Raw genomic sequence first — 27,214 nt, 5'->3', positions numbered from 1 at the left:
TAATTTGTGCTTACAAATTGATTATGTGACTTAAGTTTTTCATGCTTCCAAATTCTTACTGGGATGAGTTCACTGAACAGCTTTTTCACTAACAACCACAAATGAGTTTATTTAGGCAGTAAATGAACTTAAATAGCATTGCACCATGTGTGTTTGAAGAGTTAGTTCACCCAAATATATAAATGTATATATCATCATTCGAAACCTCTATATTAGAGATGCAAAGATTGCAGTTGTCTTAGCCGATTCCAGTTTCCGATTTAAAAAAACTATAATCGACAGTTTATATAAAACCATACTTGCAATACATAATGCATATTTTTTCACAATAAAAATGTTATTTACAAAAGAAAAAATATTGAACATTACAATTTCTCCAACTTTCCCTAAATGCAGTTCTCAAAGCTTTGTTAAATTACAGGATCTTCTCTCACCTAAACAACTCTTAAATTGAAGAAATATCTAAACAAAAATGTCACTTATTTGCCCTTTTCTTTTTTGTAAGTTTAAGATTACAACCCTGTGAATAATTTAGTACTTCAACTGTACTCTTGTCTGTTCCTGTTCATGAAACTAACATTGCTTTATTTTTTGAAATGTAAAATAAATTGTCTTTATCTTGGGTCTGTAGTATTAAAAGAAGTGGGTTGGTTCATTTTAGCTGCAACTTCAATAAAGGTAAAAAATCTTATAAATGAATTCTACTCTAAAGATTTTTATGCATCATCACATTTCATGTGTTGGTAAAAAACTGAATCAGATAATCACATAATGTATATAGTTTGATTAATTCATTTTTTATATTTTGGATTTTAAAAACAAGTAGAAGTCATGTTAAATGTCAATTTACTTTGTGAAATTACCATAGTTTTACACATAGTTAAGACGTGAGCCTTTTCCTGGCTCTGACCGGTCAATTGGTGCACCATAACTCCTTCTTCAGAACACAAAAGAAGATATTTTGAGAAATGGTTCAATGGTTTTGTGTTCCTACAATGAAAGTCAATTGGGCCCCGTGTTGTTTGGTTGTGTTTTCCAAGATAGAAAGTCATACAGGTTTAAAATGACATGAGGGTGAATAAATAGCAGAATCATGATAAATATTGCATAATTGCTTAATGCAAACTTAATCTGTCGCAGTGAAAGTTTGCTTAAGTAAACTGCATTTCATGCAAAGTTTCTGTAGTTTCTAAGTCTCAAGCATGTTCAGATATTCAATGCTACCAATGAGAGCATTACTCATTCCCCTTCTCGATTTTTTTATGCTTAAATGATCAAAAATGTAAGATGGAGGAATAAAAACAAACCAACCCTGATTTTCTTTTTTTCCTTTTTCTTTTCTATCCACAGCTGGCAGATGATCATACTATGATTTACCTCTTTATTCTGCTTGAGCAATTTAAGACAATTACAGTAGCTTCAAAATTGTCTTCAAGCTAAGAAAAGATAAGATGACACTGGTCTTGCTCTTCGATGAAGATTCATCATTGAAATTGAGCTGTTGTTTGTTGTAGCGCTTGATATTGCTTCCAGATTGCGAAAATTGAAAATGCACAAAAAGACGCTCGACACAAATGCGATGAAATGATACGTTCCCTTTCTGTCGGTCTCTCGACGTTGTGTCGAGAACGACAGATGGGGTTCGCCCTTGAGAACCAATCAACTCTGACTACTATAGAAAAGGCCAATGAAATTTGGCGAATGCAATTTGCATGCCGGGCTCCGCCCCCGGAAATCCGGTATAAAAGGAGGCCGGCGTGCAGCATTCACTTACCTTTTGTTCTTCAGAGCCATCGCTCATGAGTACAACTCAGGATTCAATCCTCTACAACTACACGCTGGTGCTACGACGTGTTACAGCGGATCGTCCCTTTCTGCAGCGACCTTCCCCTGGGCGTCTCGGAGTTCCGGAGGTGTGAGAGATTTTTTCTAAAAGTCCTTTTCAGGACTGACTGAGCATTCTCCAGCGCGGCATGTCCCGCTGTTCTCTTGGGTGCGGCACCCTCATCGAGGAGGGGGATGGACACGATCGCTGCATTAGGTGTCTGGGCGTCCAGCACACTGAAGCAGCGTTCGTTGACACATCTGCCTGCACTGCGGGCAGATTGTCATTCAGAAGTTGCGGTCACGGGTGGCTGTCTTCCTACGGGAACCAGCCACCATTTCGTCTGCTACCCGGGCTGTGACATCTGTGGCTACGGCCCCGATGACCACCCACGTTAGCAGCGTTAGTGATACGGGGAACTCTGCGAACGTAAACCCGCCAGCCAAGTGCTCACGGGCCGATCGCACCCCGATTCGCTCTTCTGAACGTTCCCCAACCGGCGGTGGACCGTCCGGATCCTCACGCACACACTCGGAAACGATGTGTGACGTAGATGAGATGTCGCTCGCAGCATCGGAGGGAGACTGGCATCCGACTCTGCCGAATCCAAACTCCACCCCCAGCGGTCGAGTTCAGGAGGAAGCAGAAGTGATGTCATCCGTGCTAACCCGGGGATACGTGGTTCCCGAGGTCGGTGCGCGGTGCAAACCGCGCCCACCCCGGGTGCCATGTTTTTCCCGGAGGTGCATGAGGAGCTGTGTAAAACTTGGAACGCTCCACTCACGGACCGTTCCAGTGAAACCAGCTCCGGCTCCCTTACTTCCCTCGATGGTGAGGCAGCCAAGGACTGCGTCGAGATCCCCCGGGTGGAACGTCCACCTGCGGTGCACCTGTGCCGCGGACGGCTACCACCTGGGGGGGGATCGACCACTCCTACCGTCCAAAGCACGTAAGACTTCGGCATCACTGGTGTCGAAAGCTTGCGATGTTGCGGGCCAGGCTGCCTCCTCTCTCTATGCCTTGGCCATCCTGCAGGTCCGCCAGGCCAGGGCGTTGAGAGGGCTCCACGAGGGTAAGGCCGACCCGGGTATAATGCAGGATCTCCGTGCCACCGCTGACAGCGCTCTACGGGCGACTAAGGCGGCGGCACGGGCCCTGGGTCGGACGATGTCCACGGTAGTGGTCCAGGAGAGACACCCCCGGCTATACCTTGTGCAGAAGAGTGACAGCAAGGAAGTCCGCTTTCTTGATGCACTCATCTCGCAGGGTGGGTTGTTGGTAACACCGTCGAGGACTGCGCTTAGCAGTTTTTTGACGGCGAAGCAGACAGTGGCAATTAACCACATTTTTTTCACGCCGCGACTCGGCCGCCTACAGGCCTCCGAGATCTCACGTGACGTCTGCTTCCCTGCAACCCAGGACCCTTTCGACATCGGCTCCGGTTCCTGTGCCCCCACAGGCGGCACCCCGGAAGCAGAGGTCGAGGGGGAAACCTCCACCCCGTCAGCAACCTCCTCGCGAGAAGGGACACTGACGGGAAGACCCCAGGGAGAACAACATCGGGCCCGAACCTTCACAGCCACGGCTCTGATCGGTCGGTACGGGACGACTCCTGCCTCGTCACCAAAGCCGGGCCCTTGTTAGGGCTTGGCGCCCACTTACTCACTGAGTTTTCTGTTCTCCCCGGGTTTACTTGCAGCCGATCGCACACTCAACTGGACTGTGCTCGGCGAACCGACCTCACACCCTGGCGAGGCGTGAGGTCGTACACATATACGACAGCCGTCACCACTCTCAAACCGACAGTGCGTGCCGTTGTCCCGCCAGGCAGGTAAGCAGGCGGAGCAAAAACCTTCCCTCCGGGGACTCCCCGCGACATGGTTAGCTCCGCCAGCCGACGAACCACCCCCCGTGGGAATGATGAAGCAGACCGTCCCCTTGGTCACCCTGTCACAGTCCCTGGGAGCTCGAGAGCTGCCCACACTGTCTCGCTGGCTAATGAGGGCGGTCCGTCTTGGTTACTCGATCCAGTTCGCCAGAGACTCACCCAAGTTTCGGGGCATCATCTCTCCCTCTGTCAGAGGCAGGGACGCCTCCGTACTTCGGGTAGAGGTCACCACCCTTCTGGCAAAACAGGCATCGAGTTCGTCCCTCAAAACCAAGATGTTCAGTGGGTCACCACCCGCACTTCATCGTTCCCAAGAAAGACGGCGGGTTGCCCCCAAAGGCTGCGTACCCTGAACAGAGCACCTTCACAAGCTGCCATTCAGGGTGCTCACACAGAGGCGCGTCCTGACATCTATGAGGTGTCAGGATTGGTTCGTGGCAATCGACCTGAAGGACGCTTACTTTCATGTCTCGATCCTCCTCGACACCGGCCGTTCCCACGGTTCGCGTGCGAGAGGCGGGCATATCAGTACAGAGTCCTCCCTTTCGGTCTGTCCCTGACCGCCCTTTCTCCCTGAGAGGAGGAAGGCGAGCGGGTACTAAACTATCTCAGCGACTGGCCTATCTTGGCACACTCGCGAGATCTGTTATGTACACAAAGGGACCTGGTGCTCCGGCACCTAGGTCGATTGGGACTCCAGGTCAACCAAGAGAGGGGCAAGCTCTCCCCAGTGCAGAGCATCCTCTTTCTCGGTATGGAACTTAACTCTGTCACCATGTCGGCACACCTGTCCGCAGTTGTGCCCAACCAGTGTTGAACTGTCTGAAATGAACATTTTAGGCAGACAGCGGTCCCCCTGAAACAATTCAGAGGCTCCTGGGACACATGGCGTCCTCGCGGGCTAATACCCCTCGAGTTGATGCACATGACACCGCTCCAACACTGGTTTCAGAGTCGAGTTCCGAGGAGAGCGTGGCACACCGGCAGCAGGCGCATGGTGATGCCGCCCTGCTGCCGACGCACCATAACCCCTAGTCTTTATGACTTTTTCGACGGACTCAGGTCCCTCTGAGCAGGTTATGAGGCAGGTCGTGGTGACGACTGAAGTCTCCCTGCAGGGGTGCGGTGTAGTGTGCAACGGGCACGCAGGTGGGGTGTTGGACGAACCCCCGCCTGCGCTGGCGTATCAATTGCCAAGAGTTGTGGGCTATGCTACTTGCACTGAGCAGGCTACGGCCTCTCGTGCGAGACATGCACGTGCTGTTCCGAGGACAGCACTATAGCTGTAGCGAATACAGATCGTCAGGGTGGCGTTCGCACACAGCAGCTAAACACAACTTGCTCGACGCCTCCTCCGGTGGAGTCAACAGGTGACTCGTTCCCTGCAGGCCACACACCCCGGGCAAACTGAACTAGACAGCCGACGTGCTTTCTCGCCAGTTTATGCCTCGTGGAGAGTGGCGACTCCACCCCCGTGCAGTCCAGCTCATTTGGAGGCTGTTCGGGTAGGCCCAGGTAAAACCTGTTCACCTCCCGTAACACCACCATTTGCCCGCTTGATAGTCCCTGCCCTCGGCACGGATATCCTTGCGCACAGCTGGCCGCGGGATGGGCGGAAGCACACCTTCCCCCCCCAGGAGCCTTCTTGTACAGACTCTGTGCAAGGTCAGGGAGCAGGAGCACCAAGTGTTATTGGTTACACCACACCGGTCTAACCGCACTTGGCCTCAGAGCCGATGCTCTGGACAGCGACTCCCCCTGAACCATTCCCCTGACAGAGGACCTGCTCTCTCAGGGGAAGGACACGTTCTGGCATCCCAGATCAGACCTCTGGAACACCCATGTCTGGTCTCTAGACGGGACGAGAAGATCCTAAGATGGCTACTCCCCCTATACGGCTGAGACCATCACCCAGGCTAGGGCCCCATCTACTAGGCGGTTACACGCCTCTAGACGGTGCCTCTTCTCGTCCTGGTGTCTTTCTCAACGAGAAAGACCCACTGAGGTGCTTGATCAGGATTGTGTTCCCCTCCTCACGAGACTGGAGACTAACATCTCCCTTCCACACTGAAAGTGTATGTAGTCGCTATTGCCACTCATCACGACTCAGTCGGTGGAAAGTTTCTAGGGCAACACGACCTGGTCACCAGGTTCCTAAGCAGCGAGAGGGCGGAATCCGCCTCATCTCCGCTCCATACCCTCTTGGGACCCTAAGTGGTCCTGGGGAGCCTCAGGGCCCCCCAAAGAGCCCCTCGGAGGTTCCGATCTTCCTCATAGAGTAAGACGGCCCTCCTGACGGCGCTCACTTCTTTCAAGAGGGTAGGGGACCACCGAGCATCCTCCGTGTCCCTGGATTGCCTTAAACTCGGCCCTGGAAACTCTCACGTTATCTTGAGACCCAGGCCCGGATGCGTGCCCAAGAAGTTCCCACTACTCCCTCCGGGGCCAAGTGGTGAACTTGCAGGCGCTCCCCATAGGGGAGGAAGACCCAACCCGATTAGTGTTGTGTCCAGTACGTACTGGACCGCACGCAGAGCTCTGAAGCTCTGACCAGCTCCGTGTCTGTTGGAGGACAGCAGAAGGGGAAGGCTGTCTCCAAACAGAGGCTGGCGCACTGGGTCGTGGACGCCGTTACGACGGCATTCCGATCTCAGAATCTCCCATGCCCATTGGCAGTGAGGGCTCACTCCACACGGAGTTTAGCCACCTCCTGGACACTGGCAGAAGCGCCTCTCTAGCAGACATCTGTAGAGCTGCGGGTTGGGCTATGCCCAAACACCTTCGCAAGGGTTAACAACCTTCGCGTAAACCCGGTGTCAGCCCACGTCCTGCGTGGCGACATGTAGGACTGGCATCCGGGGGGGCGTATGCCTGCGAAAGCACCTTTCCACCCTCTAACAGGTTGGGTCAGTGTGCTATTTACCTTTTCTTCTTACCCGAACACATCGCTAAGAAACTGGTACCTCACCAGCCTCCCTTCTTACCCAGACACTGGTTAAGAATAGGCATTCCATCCATCACCAAACAAGCACCCCCTGGGGGCTGGCTGGGCAGAGCAGCCTTCCCCCTTAGGCCGGGATACCATGTGAGCTATCACAGATAGCTCTAACCGGACCTAGTGCTACCGGACGTCTGTAACACCCCCTCCGTGGGCTGTTCCGTCTGATGTATCCTCATGAGAATGGTTCCCACTCCTGGTAACCCATGAGCTTCCCCAGGTGGGCCTCCACCTCGCGGTTAACTACTCAGTCCGCACGTTCCATGCGTTCTCCTCCAAGGACGAGACCATACCTATATCCACCATATTCCTCCCCACGGGTAGGAGGTGGCCTCTGTAGCGCTTCTCTGATTAAGAGTCGCGCTTACCCGGTGTAAACTGATCTGGATGGCCTCTCGCCTATAGAGAGCTAAGGCCCCGTCCGTGAAATTTACCGGTCAGGGCTGTACCCATCTTTCTCCAGGAAAGCTCTGGAACCCCCCGACCACCACACTGGAAGGTTACAGTCTCACGAAAGCTTCGAGATGACACGCCCAGGCTTGTTACCGTCGCTTCGCTAGAGATTGTGACGCGATACAGCGTTGTGGCGTTTTCCATAGGCAACCCCATCTGTCGTTCTCGACACAACGTCGAGAGACCGACAGAAAGGGAACGTCTTGGTTACGTATGTAACCTCAGTTCCCTGATGGAGGGAACGAGACGTTGTGTCCCTTATGCCACGAACACGTATCGTATTCTGCTGCAGTTTGAGAGGTCTCAGGCTCTTCAGAACAAAGGTAAGTGAATGCTGCACGCCGGCCTCCTTTTATACCGGATTTCCGGGGGCGGAGCCCGGCATGCAAATTGCATTCGCCAAATTTCATTGGCCTTTTCTATAGTAGTCAGAGTTGATTGGTTCTCAAGGGCGAACCCCATCTGTCGTTCTCGACACAACGTCTCGTTCCCTCCATCAGGGAACTGAGGTTACATACGTAACCAAGACGGTTTGTTTACCATTTTTGTTGTAGGTTATGAATGATACAGGTCCTTTTTTCCCTGTGTTTACATCTCAAGTTTTACATGTAACAAAATAAATGTCATCACTTCATCCATCCACATCCAATGGTGCAGGTATAACCACAATGACCTCGTCTCACTGGAGTACGTAACTACTGTACGATGTGGCTTGTTCGTATAGTTCTTTCAATGTAAATCATACAAAAATGCATAATTATTAGAAAAATGCTGCACTGAAGCCCCCCCAGCCACCCCAAATCTACCATCACTGGCGCAAAAGCAAATCGTGAACATACGTTTTGTACGAATTAACCATCTCGTAAAATAGTTAGGAGTTCCCGTGAGATCGTGTTGGCCGAAACCACTAGTCCTACTGGGACAAGTAGAGCCTGGCTCTATTGCTCCCTTTTCCAATGTAGCTTTTCGTTTGTCTCAAAGGATCCTCCAAACAAGTCGTATTACCCTTTGTGCAAAATTGCTGTCATGCTACATGTCACCTTCAATCTGTAGCGTGATGTGAGATGAAGTGGCAAACGGTTACATGTTCTCTTCTGTGTTTTGGTCCGACCGCTTCCATTAGCAGGGTCTTCCCTGCCAGCCCCCATAGTCCTGTTGTCTTGGTCCAACACTATAAATAGACGCCGCAAAAAATACCCCGCCGGCACTGTTAAAACAAGCACATGCCTTTTCAGAACCTTATGTTCTCCACTTTCACCACATCAGCACCGGCTTTGCCATCTAACTGACCTCGGGCCTAGCTTAAAGGGATCTTACTCCCAGTGAGAGAGAGCCATGGGTTCACACAAGAAAAGACTTAGCACTGTAACCTTCACTTCATCGGCCATAATCGACATACGTTTTTGTTGAATGTACATGGGGAACCTGGGTAACACAGGGTTCATTTCTGATCTTTTCTGCACTCATTAATTCTACAATGACAAAAAATAAATACACATACTGTGTATAGGATCTGGAAGCAAAAATTATGATAAATAAAAAGAATGTACATTATTAATATTCAACTATAATAATAATAACACACAACAGTAAATAAATTAATAAATAATAGTAATATCTTTCTCCACACCCAATAATTCTACAATGACAAAATATAAAAACACATACCGTACCTGGTAAGTATCCGGAAGCAAGAATTAAAAAGTTAATAAATTAATAAAAACAACGTACACTATTATTATTATTATTATTAATAAAATATACAAAATATGCATACTACTACTACTACTAATACTTATAATAATAATGAAAAATATAAATTATATTAAATTAATAAATAAAAATAGCTTACATTTATAATAATAATAATAATATAAACAATTACATCAATACAAAAATAAATTATAAGAAATATTGCTAATAATAAATGAATAATAAAAAATCTCCCTACTTGTTTCGGAAATAATTCAAGTGTATTTCAAATGTTATTATATTAATATTAAGATTAATGTTTTTTTATTTCTCCCAGACATCAGTGAGGTTAACTGGAGACCAAATGGAAATTTTCACACAACAAAAGACTTGCACTGTACCCTCTTCACTTCATCGTGCCCCTGAGGAAAATGATCTGGAAGTCTCTGAAATGTCTCCATTCGACTTTCAGGAGAGAAAATGTCAAAAACTCAGCCAAAATTAAAAGCCAAAAGTCAATTACATTTAATATTTCACTATGAAATCAAACATTCTCATCAAATGTACCCAAATCATTTTACCTCCAGTGTAAAATCTACATAAATACTCTTTATGTTTAATGGTTGTCTCATTTAGTTCTGTTTTTATTTCTCCAGAGCAATGTAAGGAGAATTAAGTTCAATAAACAAAACAATCCATCAAATCTCCTGAGCTATAAAGAGCAACCACTGAGCAGGAGCATTTCTTCTAGGTATCTGTATACCATAAAATAATCATATCTATAATACATGTAATGTCAGACAAATGCGTATTGAGTATTTGAAAAACATATCGGCAGTCAACAAAATGTTGGACTGGTCTACTTTAGTTACCTTAATATTTCTTTCACCAGATATAGTCCACAACAAAACATGACCGTTTGCGAGCTGATCCTCATTCTGTGCACACATCAGTGGATCGAGAGAGCATGACTGCAGGAGGGAAATCAAATGAGCATTTCCACAAACACAGAGCCTGTTCATTTAGCGTGCTCTTATTGATAGCATTAATGCGTACGCTTTCCACTTAAGTGTTTATGACAAACACCGGCATGCCTGCATTTCAACCAAACTGCCCTGAAAATGTCTTCTGCAACCCCCTCCTGTGGTGCCGCAAATGTAGTCTAGCATCCGAGGGGCTCTGTTTGCCCCCCGTTGATCTGGGTATGGGCATATATTTAAATTATTATACTGACAAACTGTTGCCTCGGTAAAGCTCAGGGTTTAAAGCGGGGTCCCCAGATTAGTCTCCTGGTGTACGTGATCAATGGAAGGCAGCTACATGCACTTGACTGAATGTGCAGACGCGTCCCACTGGCAATAAGTCTATTGTGGCTCTCCCTGAATGTTTGCGATAAGACTGTGTAACAAGACCCTTTGCTGTAGTGCAATAGCGGGGTTTTGCCTCTCCGATGAGCCTCATTGAGCTGCATGTGTCACATTACTTTCGTTTCTCAACATTTTCTCAGAGAGTGCAAGTTTAAAAGTGTCATGGAGTCTGATACAGTAGTGTGACGTAGACGTGCTAAAAATGCACTGCCGTGAACTCGCTTCTTCTGCTGTTACCCTACGGGAGGAATTTATAAAGTGTTTGTTTCTTTTAGTAGTGAGCATGTGTCTGCTTTGTTTTAGCGCAAGGTATTATGCAAATTAAGGAAAAGTGCAAACACTTGAAAAGCTAAAGATGAGGGAATTTGCACAGATCTGGAAAATGTAGTTTTTTCAAGCCATCTGTGAGGATGAAGACCACTCTGATCCTTTCTTTACGGAGATGAAATCAAAGACGTATTAAGTCATACCCAAGCCAGTACCCTTACGAGAATTAAGCATGTTTTTTGTGGTTAAATTGTAATGTTTTTTGATGCATTGATTACTATTGGTGAAAAAATGGTTTTACTTAAGTAACCATGTTTTCATAGAATTCTTATTTATATGGGGCATTGTCGCAAATGAGCTTTACATACATCATAATCTTTTATTTTTACAAAATAATACTAAACGAAAAATGAAAGAGAATATACTTTATTAAGATACATTGGATTATTGCAAGTTTTTCTCTATCCAATGTACACTCATATCAGTGAATTGTTAGAAACTGTAAATTATTCAATTGAAGTAGATTTAATTTATGTATAATATTATTTTAAAAATTGTTTTAACTATGTTTTTTTAAAAACGTGGTTATTTTGTGGTACTACAATAACCATGCTTTTTTGCCATTATCTGTAAAACCATGTTTTTGGTCATAAACTATGGTTCCTTTTCGTAAGTGTAAGCTTTTAAGTGTTTAATGTGTCATCCAACATACGTTCGCAATAGCAATCTATAGTGATTCAGGCAACTGAATTTACTCTTTGCTAGCACATTGAAATTTCGCTTGACATCTTATGTGTCTTCTGTTGTTCTCCATCCATAAATGATGGAGTTGTTCTCCATCCTTTATCTAGTTATTAAACCATTACTGCTGACATGTTCGATAGAATTTCCACGCGTCCTTCATATTTTAGATCAGTTTATTCATCAAGGCATTTTTATTCTTTGTTTAAAACAGAGCTCTTTTTTCAATTAAATTTAAATGCTATAGCACTTTTAACAGCGTTGAATTGATTCAACAAGAAAGCTCTCGTGACATTATTGAGAATTTTATTGCCCCGTAGAAAGATAATCTACAAAAACAGTATATGCTTTTCTGGAGTGTCACTTAAAATATAATAAAGAATGAATTTAATAGTTCAAGCATAAAATTGTAAATAAATTAGGGCTCTCAAGCTATTAATCACGATTAATCACATCCAGAATAAAAGTGTTTACATAATTATGTCTGTGTACTATGCATACAAATATTGTATTAATAAACACATACACTTGTCTATGTATATATATATATATATATATATATATATATATATATATACATACATAACATATTTAGATGTATTTTTATTTATGTACCAATAATTGAAATGATAAACAAACATTTATAATTTTTTATATTTTTCTTAAATATATGCAAGTGTGTTTGTGTTTATAAATACAAAATGAATATGCACAGAACACAGACATATCATTTTACTGTTATTTTTTTTACAGATTTTTCATGTATACTGTCAAAAACTGTAATCTTGCAGGAAAAACTGTTATTTTACGGTATATATCTAGCGCACCCGGCAGGATTTTTTTCAGTCTGCTCTCAAATTACAGAAAAAGGAAAAGACTGTTATTTTACAGAATATTTCTGGGGCCCCAGCAGCCAGAAAACGTATGTTTTATAATTTTTTTATAGTGCAAAAAAAACATGATATATGAAAAAAAAATTGTTTATCCGTTTATTGCAACTAACCTCAAAACGAGTTTAAGGTCAACATGATGATTAAAAACAAAGATTACTAAATACAACCAGAAACAACTACACAACGTTCAGAAAATATGATGTGGACAACACAGCATGAATCAAGAGTGATAAATTGCTGATACTTCATTAAATAAATGAGCATAATTATGATGACGATGGCTTCTGCTCCAGGAGTTGTTGGACACTAAGAAATGTCACCTGAAAATGATGCGTTAACATGTGACCTAACCAGACTATATGCTGCATGTGCTGCATTTAGTCAATTACCCCTCTCTGCTTCTGCTGTAATGCATTTAAAGGCTCAAGGTTTAATGCTCCAGCGTTCATTCCTACACTCAGCATATTCTGAATCTGATGTTCTCCTCTCTCTGCCGTGTGCATTATTTAGCACTCTTGAGTGACTCAAAAATTGCAGGTGACATTGAAGTCTGGTGGTGCTTATTTGTTGAGAGTTTCTAAGTGAAGTGACTGAGACTGAATCCAGCTGTCGTCTCAATGATTTTACACTTCGATTTCTCCTTGAAACACAAATCGGTGGCGTTTTGGAGAAGGGAAGGTTACCACCCAGTTTGTTTTATGCATACTAACAATTTGAGTTTATCAAATTTAATGAGGTTAAACACAGGTAAAAATAAAAGTTATTTGAGGAACAGGAACGGACATTCACACATCTTCAAACAAACCTGAACATTAGAATGATGCAATCAGTAACGAGAGCCAATAGCATTTCACATTCAAAGCTGACGTAATGACAGACGGACGCCAATGATATCTCACTATTAAGGCTGATGTGACCTAGTGCCAGATTTGAATGTCTGTAAACACCGCAGATGGTGATCGCTTTCGCGTCTGTTAATCATTTTGTTTCTATATGATGTGTCTTATGTTATTAAATACGTAAACATGTTACGTTACTTGCTCAAAATGCCTGAATATTTATGTGTAAAGTAATCACGACATTTTGAAATGAAAATCAAACCATAACACGCTCTCCTACTTCTAAGTCCCTTTGGATAAAGGTGTCTGCCAAATGATTAATGTCAATGTAATGTGTAAGTTTATTAATGCAAAATAATACCTCAAAATATACATTTTATAATGACAGTAAGCGATTGTTTTGCTCGCTGCCGGAAAGGTGATAATTTAGGAAACGCTCATCGTATATTGGAAGGGAAAAACAACATACACAGTCGAATGGGAAATGATCTCCTTTAGGCTCATTATCCAACAGTTAAAATGCTTTTTAAGACATTAAACATGGCTTTAAATCTTTAGCAAATTACCATCTGCTAGCCATTGCTCTGAATGTTCTGAACGTAAGATAGGTTGACAAAATAACACTGACTTTGACTGATTGCTCATTCCTTAATTCTTATTCAGGGAGAAAATTGGCGCCATCAGAGGAAATCTTCCTTAGAACAGGCTGCTGAAAGTAAACTTTAATCCGATGCGAACAAGACGTCTCGCTATTCTTTTTCACGTTTAGTGGTTAGTCTTTACTTTTATTCCTGATAGTTTCTCTACTGTGAGTTTCACAGTTTAAGAATAAGTTATCTTTCTGATTGGTTCAATAGCTACATTACAGTAAATTTAAAATGTTACCGAATTATAAACATCCATATGCGGCAGAAACAAACATTCTAAATCATTTAATTTAACAAATTCAAAGAATGAAAAAACGTACTAAATGGTAATTACAACATATCAGATGTAGCACAGATTTTATCTTTTCACACTAGCGTGTCTAATCTCAGACAATGGTTATTACAACATAATTGCTTGTAATAATTGCATATGCTGACGCACATTGGCACACAAACAATGCTGATCTCTAGAGAACAAAAGCCTGCAACACAGAAAAATCTGAGATTGTAACTAGGTATAACAAAATTGGATTCTTACACAATGGAAGGCAGCGACTCTCTGCTGGCCTTTGTTGTAACTATATTGTAAACTTTTAGGCGATGCCAAACACTCTGATCAGCTCAGGAAAGTGTGTTAGATGCGGTAAATATGAAAATAAATCTAGCCATAGGTCAGGTTGTATATTTGATTCTGTGGTTCTCTGTTAGCTCACACACAGTGTAAGAAAGGGGAGGGCAGGTTCTAACACTGCATCAGGATGTGAGATGAATAGTACCAGCTCTTCCACAGATCTCTCTCTCTGTCTTTTGCTCTCTTTTCGGCTTCTGCTTTTTTGCAGTTAAACAGTCATTTCAGGAAGACTGTTGCCTGATATGCATTTAAAAGAGAATTTAGCTACAAGCAACATGTAGGTTTTAGTTGCTCTGACAGTTTTTAATGAAAGTCTGGCTTTCCGTTCACAGTAGTTAGATTAGGCAGCAGATTAAACTGCTTCTTGTTTGACAATCAGACATTTAACAGACATCAGTGAGATACAATATTCTAGTCTTCATGAGATGACTTGTGAGATTGAACAAATATCACATGGAATACTTTAAAGATGAGTTTAAGATGCTTTTCTGTCATTTTGGAAACTTGGCATTATAAATCAATGTCCGTGTTTGTTGTTTATAAAAGAGCTACTCATCTGACATCTCATTTAGTGTTTCACAGAATAAATAGAATAATACGTGGTTGTAACGGGAGTTGTGAAAGTTGTATTTATTTTTAAATGATTAATGAGGGCAGCCAGTATGGGAATCAATATTTTTATGTCACAATATATGTCCGCCTTGGCCTCCTGACTATACGTGATTTGTTGATGTGTAACAGTGTGATGTTCATATACTGTGGATGAGTTGGTAGAGCACCGCATTAGCAGTACAAGTTCATGTGTTCAATCCCGAGGGAACACATACTTAAAAGAAAAAAGTGTAGCCTGAAGTATAGTTGAAGCTTGTAACAGATGTAATAAAAGCCTCCGCTGAAACATCAATTTTTTTATAAGATGTTTATTCTGGTGGTTGGTCCCTATTGTGACAGTAAATGTGTTTAGTTCAATACACTAACAGGATTGTGAGGAAAAATAAAAAGTGTGATTTTATTCAGAGTTCAGGGTGTGAAAAGTCTTCAGGTTATTTTACTGAAAGTGTGATCTGTTGAGATAATTCAATTAAAAAGTTGGAATCCCATATAAAGTTAATTAAGTGTACTTGTTGAGTCTTCACATTTGTTTTATTTTCTCTACATAAATGAGAATTTTATAAATAAAATTAAAAAGAAACAGAACCAGCCTGGTTCACCCAAAAATAAAAATAAAAATTCTCTTGTCATTTCCAACTTGTATGACTTTCTTTCTTCTGCAGACAACAAAAGAAGATATTTTGAAGAATGCTTATGACCGAACAATGGCCATTGATACAAAGCCACACTGTATAAAATCCTGTAAAACAGTCACTTTTAAGTTTTGTCATGCGGAATTAAATGTTTTTCATGTTTTTATTTTAAATCTGCATTCTTTAAAATAAAAAATAAACTGTAAAAAATTCCCACATACACAGGCAGCTGTGGTGCCATCATATATACCGTAAAACAACAGTTTTGTCACAAGAAATTACATGTTTTTCTTATAAATTTGCAATCTTTTTCTGTAATTTCCGGTTCTCGCCGTATTTCAAAATTGAAAAAGAAAGCTGTAATAGTTTTTAAAATTAACCGTTTTTTATTATACATACAATAAGTAAAAATAACAGTAAAATTCTGGTAAAATTACAGGGTTTTTTAGAGTGCAATGTCAAGGGTAGAGATATGATTCGGTTACCAACATTCTTCAAAATATCTTATTTTGTGTTCCACAGATTTTAAATGACAAGAGGGTAAGTAAATGATGACAGAATTCCCTTTAACTATAGAGATGAACTTGACCGTATGGCAACACAATTCTATGTAAACAACATGTTATAACTGATTTCAAGCACCTGCTTACGCTGATCATTAAAAGAAGAATCATTAAAAACACCAGGCCCTATTTTGTACCCCATTCCTGGAAGGTGCCGGATGAAACAACAGTATTCAATTTCAGTAACATGTTTGTTTCCCCTCCTTATGCATGTTATTTTATTTATAACAGTCTGTATTGGGCCTATCAAGTTTTTGTGTATGTACAAACAAACACAAAATTCTTCCCCAATTTGTGTTCTGCAAGCACCATTTTAAAAAGTGTTGTCTGCCTTCCCTTTGTTTAAAATTTTAATGATGCATGAGATTCCGCACAGGTCAAAAGTTTTGTGGTATTTCGGTTTGTCTGTTTTTAGGAGTGCAGCGCCCTTTTTATGAACAAATGTGTATCCATGCAAACAAAGGGAATTCTATACCATTCATTAAAAATAAATACCCTGTTCTTCAAATATGCAGTATTATCACTATATTGTAGTTTAATAAACTGTCACAAAATTGTGACGAGTTGCTCTTAAGACTTACAAGTCTTATCAAAATGCTTTTTCCTTCCAAAAATCTGTTGGTGCTCTTCGTGTCCAAGTGTATTTACATTTATTTACTTAGAAGATGATTTTATCCAAAGCATATCCAAACATTAACATTTTGCCAGTAATATGTATTTGCTTTGACAAACTCTGGTCATCTGCTTCTACAGCCAGCCTGACCTCAATACACCGATCACGTATATTTATAAATTTTGAATGCAGGAGGGATTGCTTTGATATTGCTTATCATATTTGGAGTGATATGAATAATGTAGAGAGAAGTGTACCGCATATATTTGCATGATATAAACATTTTCGGTTTTACCTGGAAACCATCATAGTGAGTAACCTATTAACAAAATATTTGGGTCACATACAGTACCCACTGCAAAGCTGTAACTACTTGTTTTTTTCAGGACTTATTTTTTTTATTGCGGTCGTTTTATAATATTTTCATATAGTATATTTTTTGCTCCCCGTTCCTCGGGGGTTTCCTGCGGGTACTCCGGTTTCCTCCCCTGGTCCAAAGACATGCATGGTAGGTTGATTGGCATCTCTGGAAAAATTGTCCGTAGGGTGTGAGTGCGTGAGTGAATGAGTGAGTGTCTGTGCCCTGCGATGGGTTGGCACTCCATCCAGGGTGTATCCTGCCTTGATGCCCGATGACTCCTGAGATAGGCACAGGCTCCCCGTGACCCGAGGTAGTTCGGATAAGCGGTAGAAAATGGAATGGAATGGAATATTTTTTGCAAGTGATGAAAAACGGGATAGTTTTTTTCTGTCATCCTTTACTTACCCACATGTCATTCAAACCTGTATGACTTTCTTTCTTCTACAAAATGTAAGATAAAATATTTTGAAGAATGTTAGTAACCGAACAATGTCGGTACCCGTTCAAAAACCAATGCATGTCAATGAGTTCCCCTGTTGTTCGGTTACCAACATTCTTCAGAATATCTTCTTTTGTGTTCCCATAGAAAGAAAATGAATGTGTCCCTTTAAAGTGCAGTTAAGTGTAACACTTTAGTCATGTGTGATTTCCTGGGATTAGGGAACCCCCGTGATCCATTGACTGTGTGTACAGTACACAGACTGCACCCGATTCTTGAGAACTGTTTCATTGATATGATTAGCCATCCGTATAATCGCTCTATAAATGTTCTCTTTTGTATTTGTTGGCAGAGATCTCAGGGAACTCTGAGGACATTCCCTTGGTGCGCTGGAAGCAACAGTGGCTAGAAAATGGCACTCTGCTCTTCCACATCCACCACCAGGACGGCAGTCAGAACCTGCCTGGCCCGCCGGCCACAGCTTACCCCGCTAGTGACTCTGCGGAGGAGGAACTACGAATCCTACACATCTCTGTCATGGTAGGCAAACACAGAACAGAATGTAATTTTGCCTATAATTGTTACTAGACACATTATCAGTGAGTGTTAAAACGGCCCTGCAATGAAGTGTCATGCATTCTGACTTCTTTACAATGTTAAACGTGCTGTCTTCTCATGCTTAACATGATCAACTTTTAAAAAAAGGAGTTGGGCGTGTTACGTAGTATTTCTGTGCTCGAAACACTCCCCCAGCGATCGTACAGGTTTCAGAATTTTTTTTCGAACATATAAAACTGTTTCATAACAACTTTTCTTAGTCCCTTATTGGACAATCCTCCGGAAAAGCATGTGTCACGGCCACAGCAGAGCAGGAGCATGCGCAGACGTCGTTTTCACTTGTTACAGGAGAGAGATAGAGCATAAGTTAGCGAATTTCAGGTGTTTGTTTCTTCACTGCATGTGGGTCATGAATGTTATATAAACGGTGGATATAATGCTGGATTTGGAGATTGTTTGAAACTGATATATGGAGCCATTCCAGCGATAAAAGATGACGGACATGAACCGCATGCAGTGAGTGAAACTGATGTCTGTGTTTTGTTGACACAAAAGCCTACCCCTCCCCCCCGCACGCGACGTACGTTTTCGGAAACAATTGTACAGCTGTATCTATCTTTTATAAATGTGATCAAACTAAATACTCTTCGAAGATAGAAAGTATGCAAACTACCCAATAGGTACTCCAGATTAATATGAGATTGGCAGAAACCCTGTGTGTTACGCCCACTTTAAAGAATCATCATTGGGGTTGGTATCTGAAAACGTGATCAACTTAGCCAATCAAAAATATTCCTACATTTGAACGCTTTTTATTTAAAGCTCTTTTAAAATGCAGATGAAATTGTGCTACAAATGTACCGACGCTTAAAGAGATGTGTGGAGTTTTGTGAATGACAGGTGTTATCTGTAGATCAGTAGATGTTATCTGTAGATGTGCAGACGCCATGCTGGTCGCTCCGTGAGGGATTTACAAAGAGAAAACGTCGCGTAGATGGAAAGAATAGGGTTTGAGATGGAAGACAAGATGAAAGTTTTTTCCAGATTCAGTCAATTAGTGGTTACGCCCGCTGGCTTCACAATTGTCTTCTCTTGGATCAGTATACAACTGTCATCCTCAGAAGTAGTTACCTTTTCAACAACCGGAGCAAAGAGTCTTAAGGGCATGAGGATTATTTAAAGCTTTTAAGAGCGCTGGGTTTGATTAGTGGAAAATCCATATTTGTACATTGTCATGCAGGAAAGAGACTTGCATGGAGGAGGAGGTTGTTTGTGGTGACTAACTCTAAAATGAATTGAGGAATATAAACGCAAGTTGTGATATTCAAGCACTTGGTATGCAAATACTTCAATGAAAAGCACAAATTGCTCATTAGTTCTATATAAAGCCAGCAGGACATATGGAGGCTCCAGGCTGTGCTGGATCTCCTTTCTACTGCTTGAATTTTAAGTCCTTTAATTGCACATTATTGCAGCATAGCAGTTGTTTTGGGAGGGGAGTCGATTCCTCGTGCAAAACCGCTGATAACCGAACGATCTGGAATATGATTCCACCCAACTCCGGGAAGTCTGCTCTATTGAGCTTACCCTGCGTGATCTCTATGAAGCTGAAGAAGGTGGCACGCCTCCCATCTCTAACACAGTCCCTGCCATTGATATCACCATAAAGGAGATAGTTACAGTGTTAGTATTCCAAGTGTGACATGCAGGAAATCAGAAGATGATTCAACCTTATTGAAAAAGGCAACAGGACAATTTTCTCTTTGAAAAAGAATTATGTTTGTCACTACAAGACAGAACAGTGTTTAGGCATGACAGGGAATAGATTGGGTTTTGATGTCTGTGAACTGTGTACACAACCATCATTAATAACCTAATGATGCAGACTGCAGATGTACAAAATAACGTCAATTGTGTGTTTGCTGTGATTGAGAGGCATGGATCTGATTATGTTAATGAACACATTTTAGTGATGAATGTACACTTTTAAAAATGGTGCTTCAAAAGGTTCTTCGATGCCACAGAACAGTGGTTCCCAACCTTTTTTCCTTGGCCTCCCCCCACATACAGATATGACTATCGAAGCCCCCTCAATCCTCATATGTGTGTGTGTGTGTGTGCATACTTACGTAATTACAACACACACACACGTGTATAGATAGTAAATGTTAATAAATGAAATGAACAATTGAATAATAAATTAAATGAAATTAAATGGTAAAACATTTTTTTTAAAGATTTTATTGACATTTTTACTTGAATACTTAAACACATTTCCAGGTTATTGTTCAGGCTACTGTCAATTACTGCTTATTTTTACAAGGTTTCTTTTCATTTTGCTTGGTTTCATGCTGTCGCTTACCAATTTTTCACCACAGAACACACATTTTGGCCGAGACGTATCTATAAAACCTACATTTGAGAAGGTTTGTCAGAGCGTCTTAACTTTTTCTTCATTTCTGACGAAGAATCACTTAGAAGCATTTACGTTTCTCTGCTATTTTTCCCGTTGATTTTTATGTTGACACGAATGTTGACGCCTGACAGAGGACGTTGCTCTCGTGAGTCTTATACAGCCAATATCAGTGCTTCCAGCTACCTCAAAGCCTTGTGTGAATGTCTGCCGATGGAGCCAGAAAAATATTTTTTTTATAAGATATAACTATTTTTGACTGCATTATCTTGGCATTGTTAACACTTTTTTTTTTTTAAACTTACAAAACTATTTGTACATAAAATGATTAGTGGAACAATTTAAGCAGCTTTAATTTTACCTCAATGTATGTCAGCTCCCATGCTCCTCATGTGAACTCAGGTGGGAACCACTGCCTTAGACTAACCTTTTGGTTCCATAAAGAACCTTTAACATCTGAATTATAAAAAAGATGATAAAAAAGTATGTTTCTTTAAAGAAACCTTCGACTGAATGGTTCTTGTATGACATCGCTGTGAAGAACCTTTTAAGCACTTTTATTTTTAAGAGTGTAAGTGTGCAAAAGTTGAAGGCCACCATTACATTTAAGCAATGGTAAAGGGACCATATGATTATTTCTCATCCACTATTAGAATACAACCAGAAAATAAAATTCTGTTTGTAATAAAAAATATATATACTTCAGCAACCTGGCTAATTTAAACCTAAATGTAACGAAACAAAATGAAAAATGAAAAAGATAATAAAGTATTATTGTGTGGTCATTTATTTTTCTATTGTAGTGTTTTGTAATTCTTGCCGGTGTAATTTCAACCCGTTCTCATCAATGAGCGTATATATAACACAACTTTACACTTTCCCATTGCGTTCAGATTGATGAGACCGGGTTGCTAATTTATGCTGTATTGTTGATATCACTGTTATCTATCTGTTGTGTTTATCGTTTTTAAATAAATGATTTGCGTTGTTTATATTCATCCAACAAAAATGTGATCTGTGTAAACTTAACTGTAGTGGAGTAGGCGGGGCGAGACCGTGGTTCGAGACCAGTGAGTAATTGTTAATGAGTACCAGCTGTCTCGAATCACGTAGGAGATCGGGAGCATATAAGAGAACGAGCGACCGGACCGTCGAAGAGAGAGGACCGGGCCCGAACATGTTTGTATTTGTATTTATTGTTTTGTTCGCCGGCGGTCGGCCGTGAGGGGTTGCCATCTGTTATTACTTTATTAAATGTTTAAATATCTTCAGGTTCCCGTCTCCTTCCTTCCTTTTAATGAACCTTTTTACATTAGTTTTTTATACTGGAACAACTCATCACTTTAACTTAATCTGTTCTCGTAGATTAACTTTAGTTAGTTGACTGACCTCAGTATAGTGTTTTTCTGATAGGTTACCTTATTATTTTAAGTTGACTCAACATTTTGTTTAGAGGTCAGGAGTGTTTGCACAAAAAAGTTCAAGATGTGTTTTTTGCCAAAGGAGGTCACACGAAATACTGACTTTTGTGAAAGAAACCATTTTTTTTGGAAAATATACTTAAAAAAAAAAATTGGTGCGTATTTTTAGTTTGTATCCTAATAAAGAGACTGAACAACAAAGCTGGTAGTGGCTAAGACTTTTCACATTTAATTTCATATCATTGAAATGGATCATGGCTTATGGCTTGCATTTACACTTTGGCAGAAATTGATGGTTCATTCTTATCTCACAGATGTGAGCTTGTAATAAAGCATTACCTTTATAGAGGTGTTTGCGTGTGTCCGCTTTCTGCAAGTTTCAGGACATTTCTCAAAGGCAGAAAAGTTCAAATTGCAGAGTGATTGATCATTTCTATTTTAAAATATGAGCAAAACAGGTCATAGCTGCATATGCCGCGATGCTTACTGAATGTGAAATGATCAGATGACCTTGACTCCGACTCCAATATGAACACATTCAAATTTGCAAATGAAAGCAAATTTGCCACTGGAAATGCTACGAAAACCCTGTTTCGCATTTAGAAACTGATTTATTTCCCCAAAGCCTTCTGTACACATCCCTTCCGTAAAATTTGACATTTCATCTTTTTTTCTGCTTATTGCGACGGCTGTTATTTTGGGAAAGTCAGAGCATCATTGGTGTTGCAGCAGTCAGCTTCTGCGACAGATGGTCCCTACGCCACGTCCCCCTCTGGCTACAGCTTGCATCTCGGCCGGAGGGCAGGCCCCGAACCCGGTGCCCCGTGAAATCTTGTCGCCTTCTTGAGTGCTTTGCGATGATGCTGGTCCCAAAGAGAGCAGGCTGCCAGCGTAGACACCTGTCACCGGTCCGTGTCTGTCGCCAGTCGTACGTGGTGGTCATCGGGCCAGCTGTGGCTTCTGCTCAGCTCAGTAGCGCAACAGTGGGTGTCCAGCAGCAGGCCCACGATTCACTTTAAGGCTCGTGGATAGATGAGCACTCGTCAAATGTGCTTTGATGAAAGGCCAGCTGTGCTGTCATGATGACTCTCATGTGTTTTTTTCTCTATTTTAACCATCTATTCTTCAGGCTAGCATCTCCAGCTGCTTTCACAAAGGCCACATTCTAAATTGAAAATGTTTTTTCATCAAAGCTTACTTTTGTGCTCTTTGGGTGGTAATGAGTAACCTATTGAAAACCGCAGTGGCTTGCGTACACACGCTGTTGAAAAGTGATCACTGTCCTTTGTGCCGCTGTCGTTGAACAATTATTTTTGCATTTCTCTCTGGAGGGCCTTTACCTGAAAAAGTCACCATAGCTTACCTATAATCAAATGTAAAATTTCACAACCATTTGTTGTAAGCAAAACTTATTCTAGTATCCTAATATCGTTCTCGGAGGCTGTATTCTTAGCAGGGGGGTTTTGCGACACACCTGCCCTTCATTCAGCTCATCGTTTTACAAGCTGCAATTTGCACTACTCAGCAAGCCTGAACATCCAGGCTGCTCCTGACCCCCATTTCTCCCATTTGCCAGCCTGAAGCTTGTTCCCTGGTGGTTTATCTCTCTACGGATGACTGACGCGGCTGCTCCGTGCCCTTGCAGTGATTTGCACATGCTGGGCGGAAAGACGGGCGGCGTGTGCAACATAGAGCTTATTGCATCTATATCAAAACACCTGACAACCATCCTCAAATGGCAACTGAAACAGATGGTGTTGTGTCCTGGTTTGGGCACAATAGTAGATATGATGGTATAATTAATAATGGACAAGTCTGTAATGTAACTTACTTTTTATTGGTTAGATATTTGGAAAACACAGTGACGATCATAAAGGGTGACAAATAATGATGATTTATGGCAAAAATATAAAATCACCAAATATGGAGATGCAAGGTTTCAGAAGGACAGCAGCGATATGCTTGTATTGTGTTTAAAGCGGCCCTAACACACAGGGTTTCTGCCAATCTCATATTAATCTTGAGTACCCATAGAGTAGTATTGCATACTTCATATTAAGTATTTAGTTTGATTACATTTATAAAAGATAGATAAAGCTTTACGATTGTTTCCAAAAACATGTGACGAGTTCAGGGGGGACGGGTAGGGTGAACCAACACATGCGCACCCATTGTCAACAAAACACAGACATCAGTTCCACTCATCGCATGTGGTTCAGGTCCGGCATCTTTTAGCGCTGGAACGGCTCCATATATCAGTTTCAAACGATCTACAAATCAAGCGTTATATCCACAGTTTATATAACATTCATCATCCACATGCCATGCACAAACAAACACCTGAACTTCGCGAACGTATGCTCTCTCTCTCTCTCCTGCACACACGTGAAAGTCTGCACGTTCTTCTGCTCTGGGTGTGCTGAGAATTTTCCAATACAGACTAAGAAAAGATAATAAAACAGTTTTATATGTTCAAAAAAAATTCCGAAACCTGTACGATTGCTGGGGGAGTGTATTGAGCACAGAAACACTACGTAATACGCCCAACTCTTTTTTTGACAAGTTGACCATGTTAACCATGAGAAAACAGCACGTTTAACATTGAAAAGAAGTCAGAATGCGTGAAACACCGTTGTACGGGCGCTTTAATTAATAATTTGTGTTACTTCACCCCATACAAAGATCACCCCAAATGTTAATACTTATGCATTTGAATTACTTATTATCTTGCCATTGCATTGATTAAGCATAAATCCAATGTAAAGGAAACATTTATTTGAGTTTATGTCAACAATAAAGTTTTGTAAAAACATAAACTTTTCTTAAAGAAAACGTTGTGTGTGTAACATGTTTATTCATTTTTAAAAATACTTAGATGATTGTATGATTTAATCATTTTTACCAATACCTTAAACTATAAAAACAGTATTTTTTACTTACAGTAACTTGTTACTTCCTTTATAGAACTTAGCAAGCACTAACATAATAAAAGTTGCAAGCTACAAGATGTTTTTAAAAATAGTAGTATTAAGTTATGTCAAGAAGTCAAAGATGTATATCAGTTCTATGCAATGAAAATGAAACTCTCATTGCAATTCAAATGTGTTATATCAAACTACATTAAGCAAAATGTACATCATTTGATAAAATGTTTATCTCTTCTTTTCTATGCTAATAGAAGTATAGTAAAAGTAAGAATTATAATTTTTATATTGTAATAGTACTCATACATTTTCAAATATAATTTAATGATATAAATTATAATATTTCATTTGGTAAACATATAATTTGTAAAATAAATGTATAGATGTTTAGGTATTTTGCCTTACATTCCTTAAAAAATTCCCCAAATATTGTGCAAAAGAGGTAACAATGATGATAACTAGCTCTTTTTCACGTGAAAACCAACCCCTGACATAAATGCAAAGTCTCTCACTGTGCAGTGATGATAAGCTGAAGATGTCCTTCATTGAGAAGTGGAGAGATATATGAGTCTAATGCAATTGCACTATTGATTGAACTAATGCATCCTCGAAGAGTCTCAGCTTCCTGTATTATTTCATTATGCAATTGTACCGTACGATTTCATCACTATAAATATTATGGGATTGCTCTCTCAGTCTTTACTGACTCCATATTAATCTTCCAGATATAGTTTCCAACGAAAATACACTTGTGACCTCTGAGTTTAGACCCATTCTTTCAGTATTTCTTCTCTTACTAATAATACAGGAAATCTTAATCTAGCCCTGGATTAATGTCTCAGACAATCTTTAGGGTCGGTTTCCCGGACAGCTTTAAAAACTAGTCCCATACTAACTCATATGTTTGTCTTGATCAAAAAAAAAACTTGCACTGACATATCTTAAATGTTTTTATATGGTGTGTTCTTTTAAAACTACTTAAATATCCCAATTTAACTACGTTCACATTTAAGCATTTGGCAGAAGCTTTAATCCAAAGTGATTTATATTGCATTATCCTATACATTTGTTTCTAAGTATTTGCAATCCCCTGGGATCAAACCCATGACCTTGTGGTTGTAAGCGCCATGTTCTAACCACTGAGCTAAAGGAATGCTAAAGCCTAGTCCTGGTTTTAACTAATCCCAGTGTGGGATTGTGTCTCTCTGAACGAATAAATCCAGACTTTACGATGTGATTAAAGTCTTTCTTTGGTTTGTCTTGCACCCTGTTGCCAGTATAATGGCACATCAAACCTTGTGCCAATGAGTCCTGGATAAACACTACAATTCTGCCTTTTTGGTGGGGCACGTATGCGTAATTTCCAGCTCTTCTGGGAATTGTTGAAGATAGTTTTTCAGAGGAAACTGGCAGGGTGGCATTAGAGAATCTGATACGAACGGGAGCGATACACCAAAAATCAATTCTTTTAAAATCGCCCAACATGCAATAAAATACCTACTCGATAAACATGGACAAAGATGGAGATTATTTTAATATACAATGCAAAGCAGATTTTTTTATATAGACAAAATAAGGGTTAGTGGGTATTTATTTGCATTTTGAGCTTGACAGCTCCCAAAACTCTGACCTTTCCAAAACCGTTTCACGTGTCTTTGCTCTTGTTTTCCGGTCCCTCCTGAACTTTTCTTCCGTAGAAGCACCTGGAAGGCAAGGCCAGGCTGTGGAGGTGTAAACATTCTGAAAGCTCGAATCCATTTATAAAACAGACCTGCTGTAGATGAGTTTCTGCCCTGTTAGCAAGCATAAGAGGAAGGTGATATATCTTTACGGTGAGCACCTTCCCAAGGGCCCCAGGCTCCTTGAATGTAACCAATGGCTGGGGATGTTGGAAAGAGGGGCAAGCAATGTTAAAAGCAGTGAAGGATGAATCTTTGAAGTTGCCACAGGGATGGGATTCCTGGAATAGTTATTTTAGGTTTTGTTGCAGTCTAAAGGTACATGATAAGAGATGTGTATTTATAATGCAGTTTTTTCTGTAATTTATATACATCATGTTAAATGAACTGCCTAAGTGCACTTCTAATTATCAGTGGTAGCACATGGTGGTCTTAAGTAAGCACTGTAGCATAGATAAAATGTGTTGGTGATGCCAGGTTAAACTTTTTTGTGTAGTATGTATATATGAAGAGATTATTTACTTAACATCGTTTTTTTATAATCATGTTTTTTATTGTGCATTCCAATTATTGTCAATCAAACTGTAGTTGGTTTGTTTTGATTCAAGCCATAATAATAAAAACAACTACAGCTTATGAACACAATAAAAACATGATAACATAATGAAAAACATTCTTTTTAAAAAAGTTTAAAAATCTAATTTTGCAGGAAACAAACTCTTCATTTTTGTTTTTTTAAGCAGTTGCTGATCTTCGAT

At 40.9% G+C, this 27,214-nt stretch overlaps 1 protein-coding gene across 3 annotated transcripts in view; it reads left to right on the top strand.

Annotated features, from left to right (window-relative positions):
• Nucleotides 1–27,214, top strand: part of astn1 (astrotactin 1) — a 214,977-nt gene that overhangs the window by 21,933 nt on the left and 165,830 nt on the right. For all 3 annotated transcript variants that reach the window (XM_056742685.1, XM_056742684.1, XM_056742686.1), the window contains exon 2: nt 17,814–18,001. In XM_056742685.1, coding sequence (XP_056598663.1) covers nt 17,814–18,001 — 188 coding nt within the window. The remainder of the gene's footprint in view (nt 1–17,813; nt 18,002–27,214) is intronic.

Source organism: Triplophysa dalaica, chromosome 3 (genome assembly GCF_015846415.1).
Source record: "Triplophysa dalaica isolate WHDGS20190420 chromosome 3, ASM1584641v1, whole genome shotgun sequence".
Lineage (NCBI taxonomy): Eukaryota > Metazoa > Chordata > Actinopteri > Cypriniformes > Nemacheilidae > Triplophysa > Triplophysa dalaica.
This window is presented reverse-complemented; position numbering and strand designations above follow the sequence as displayed.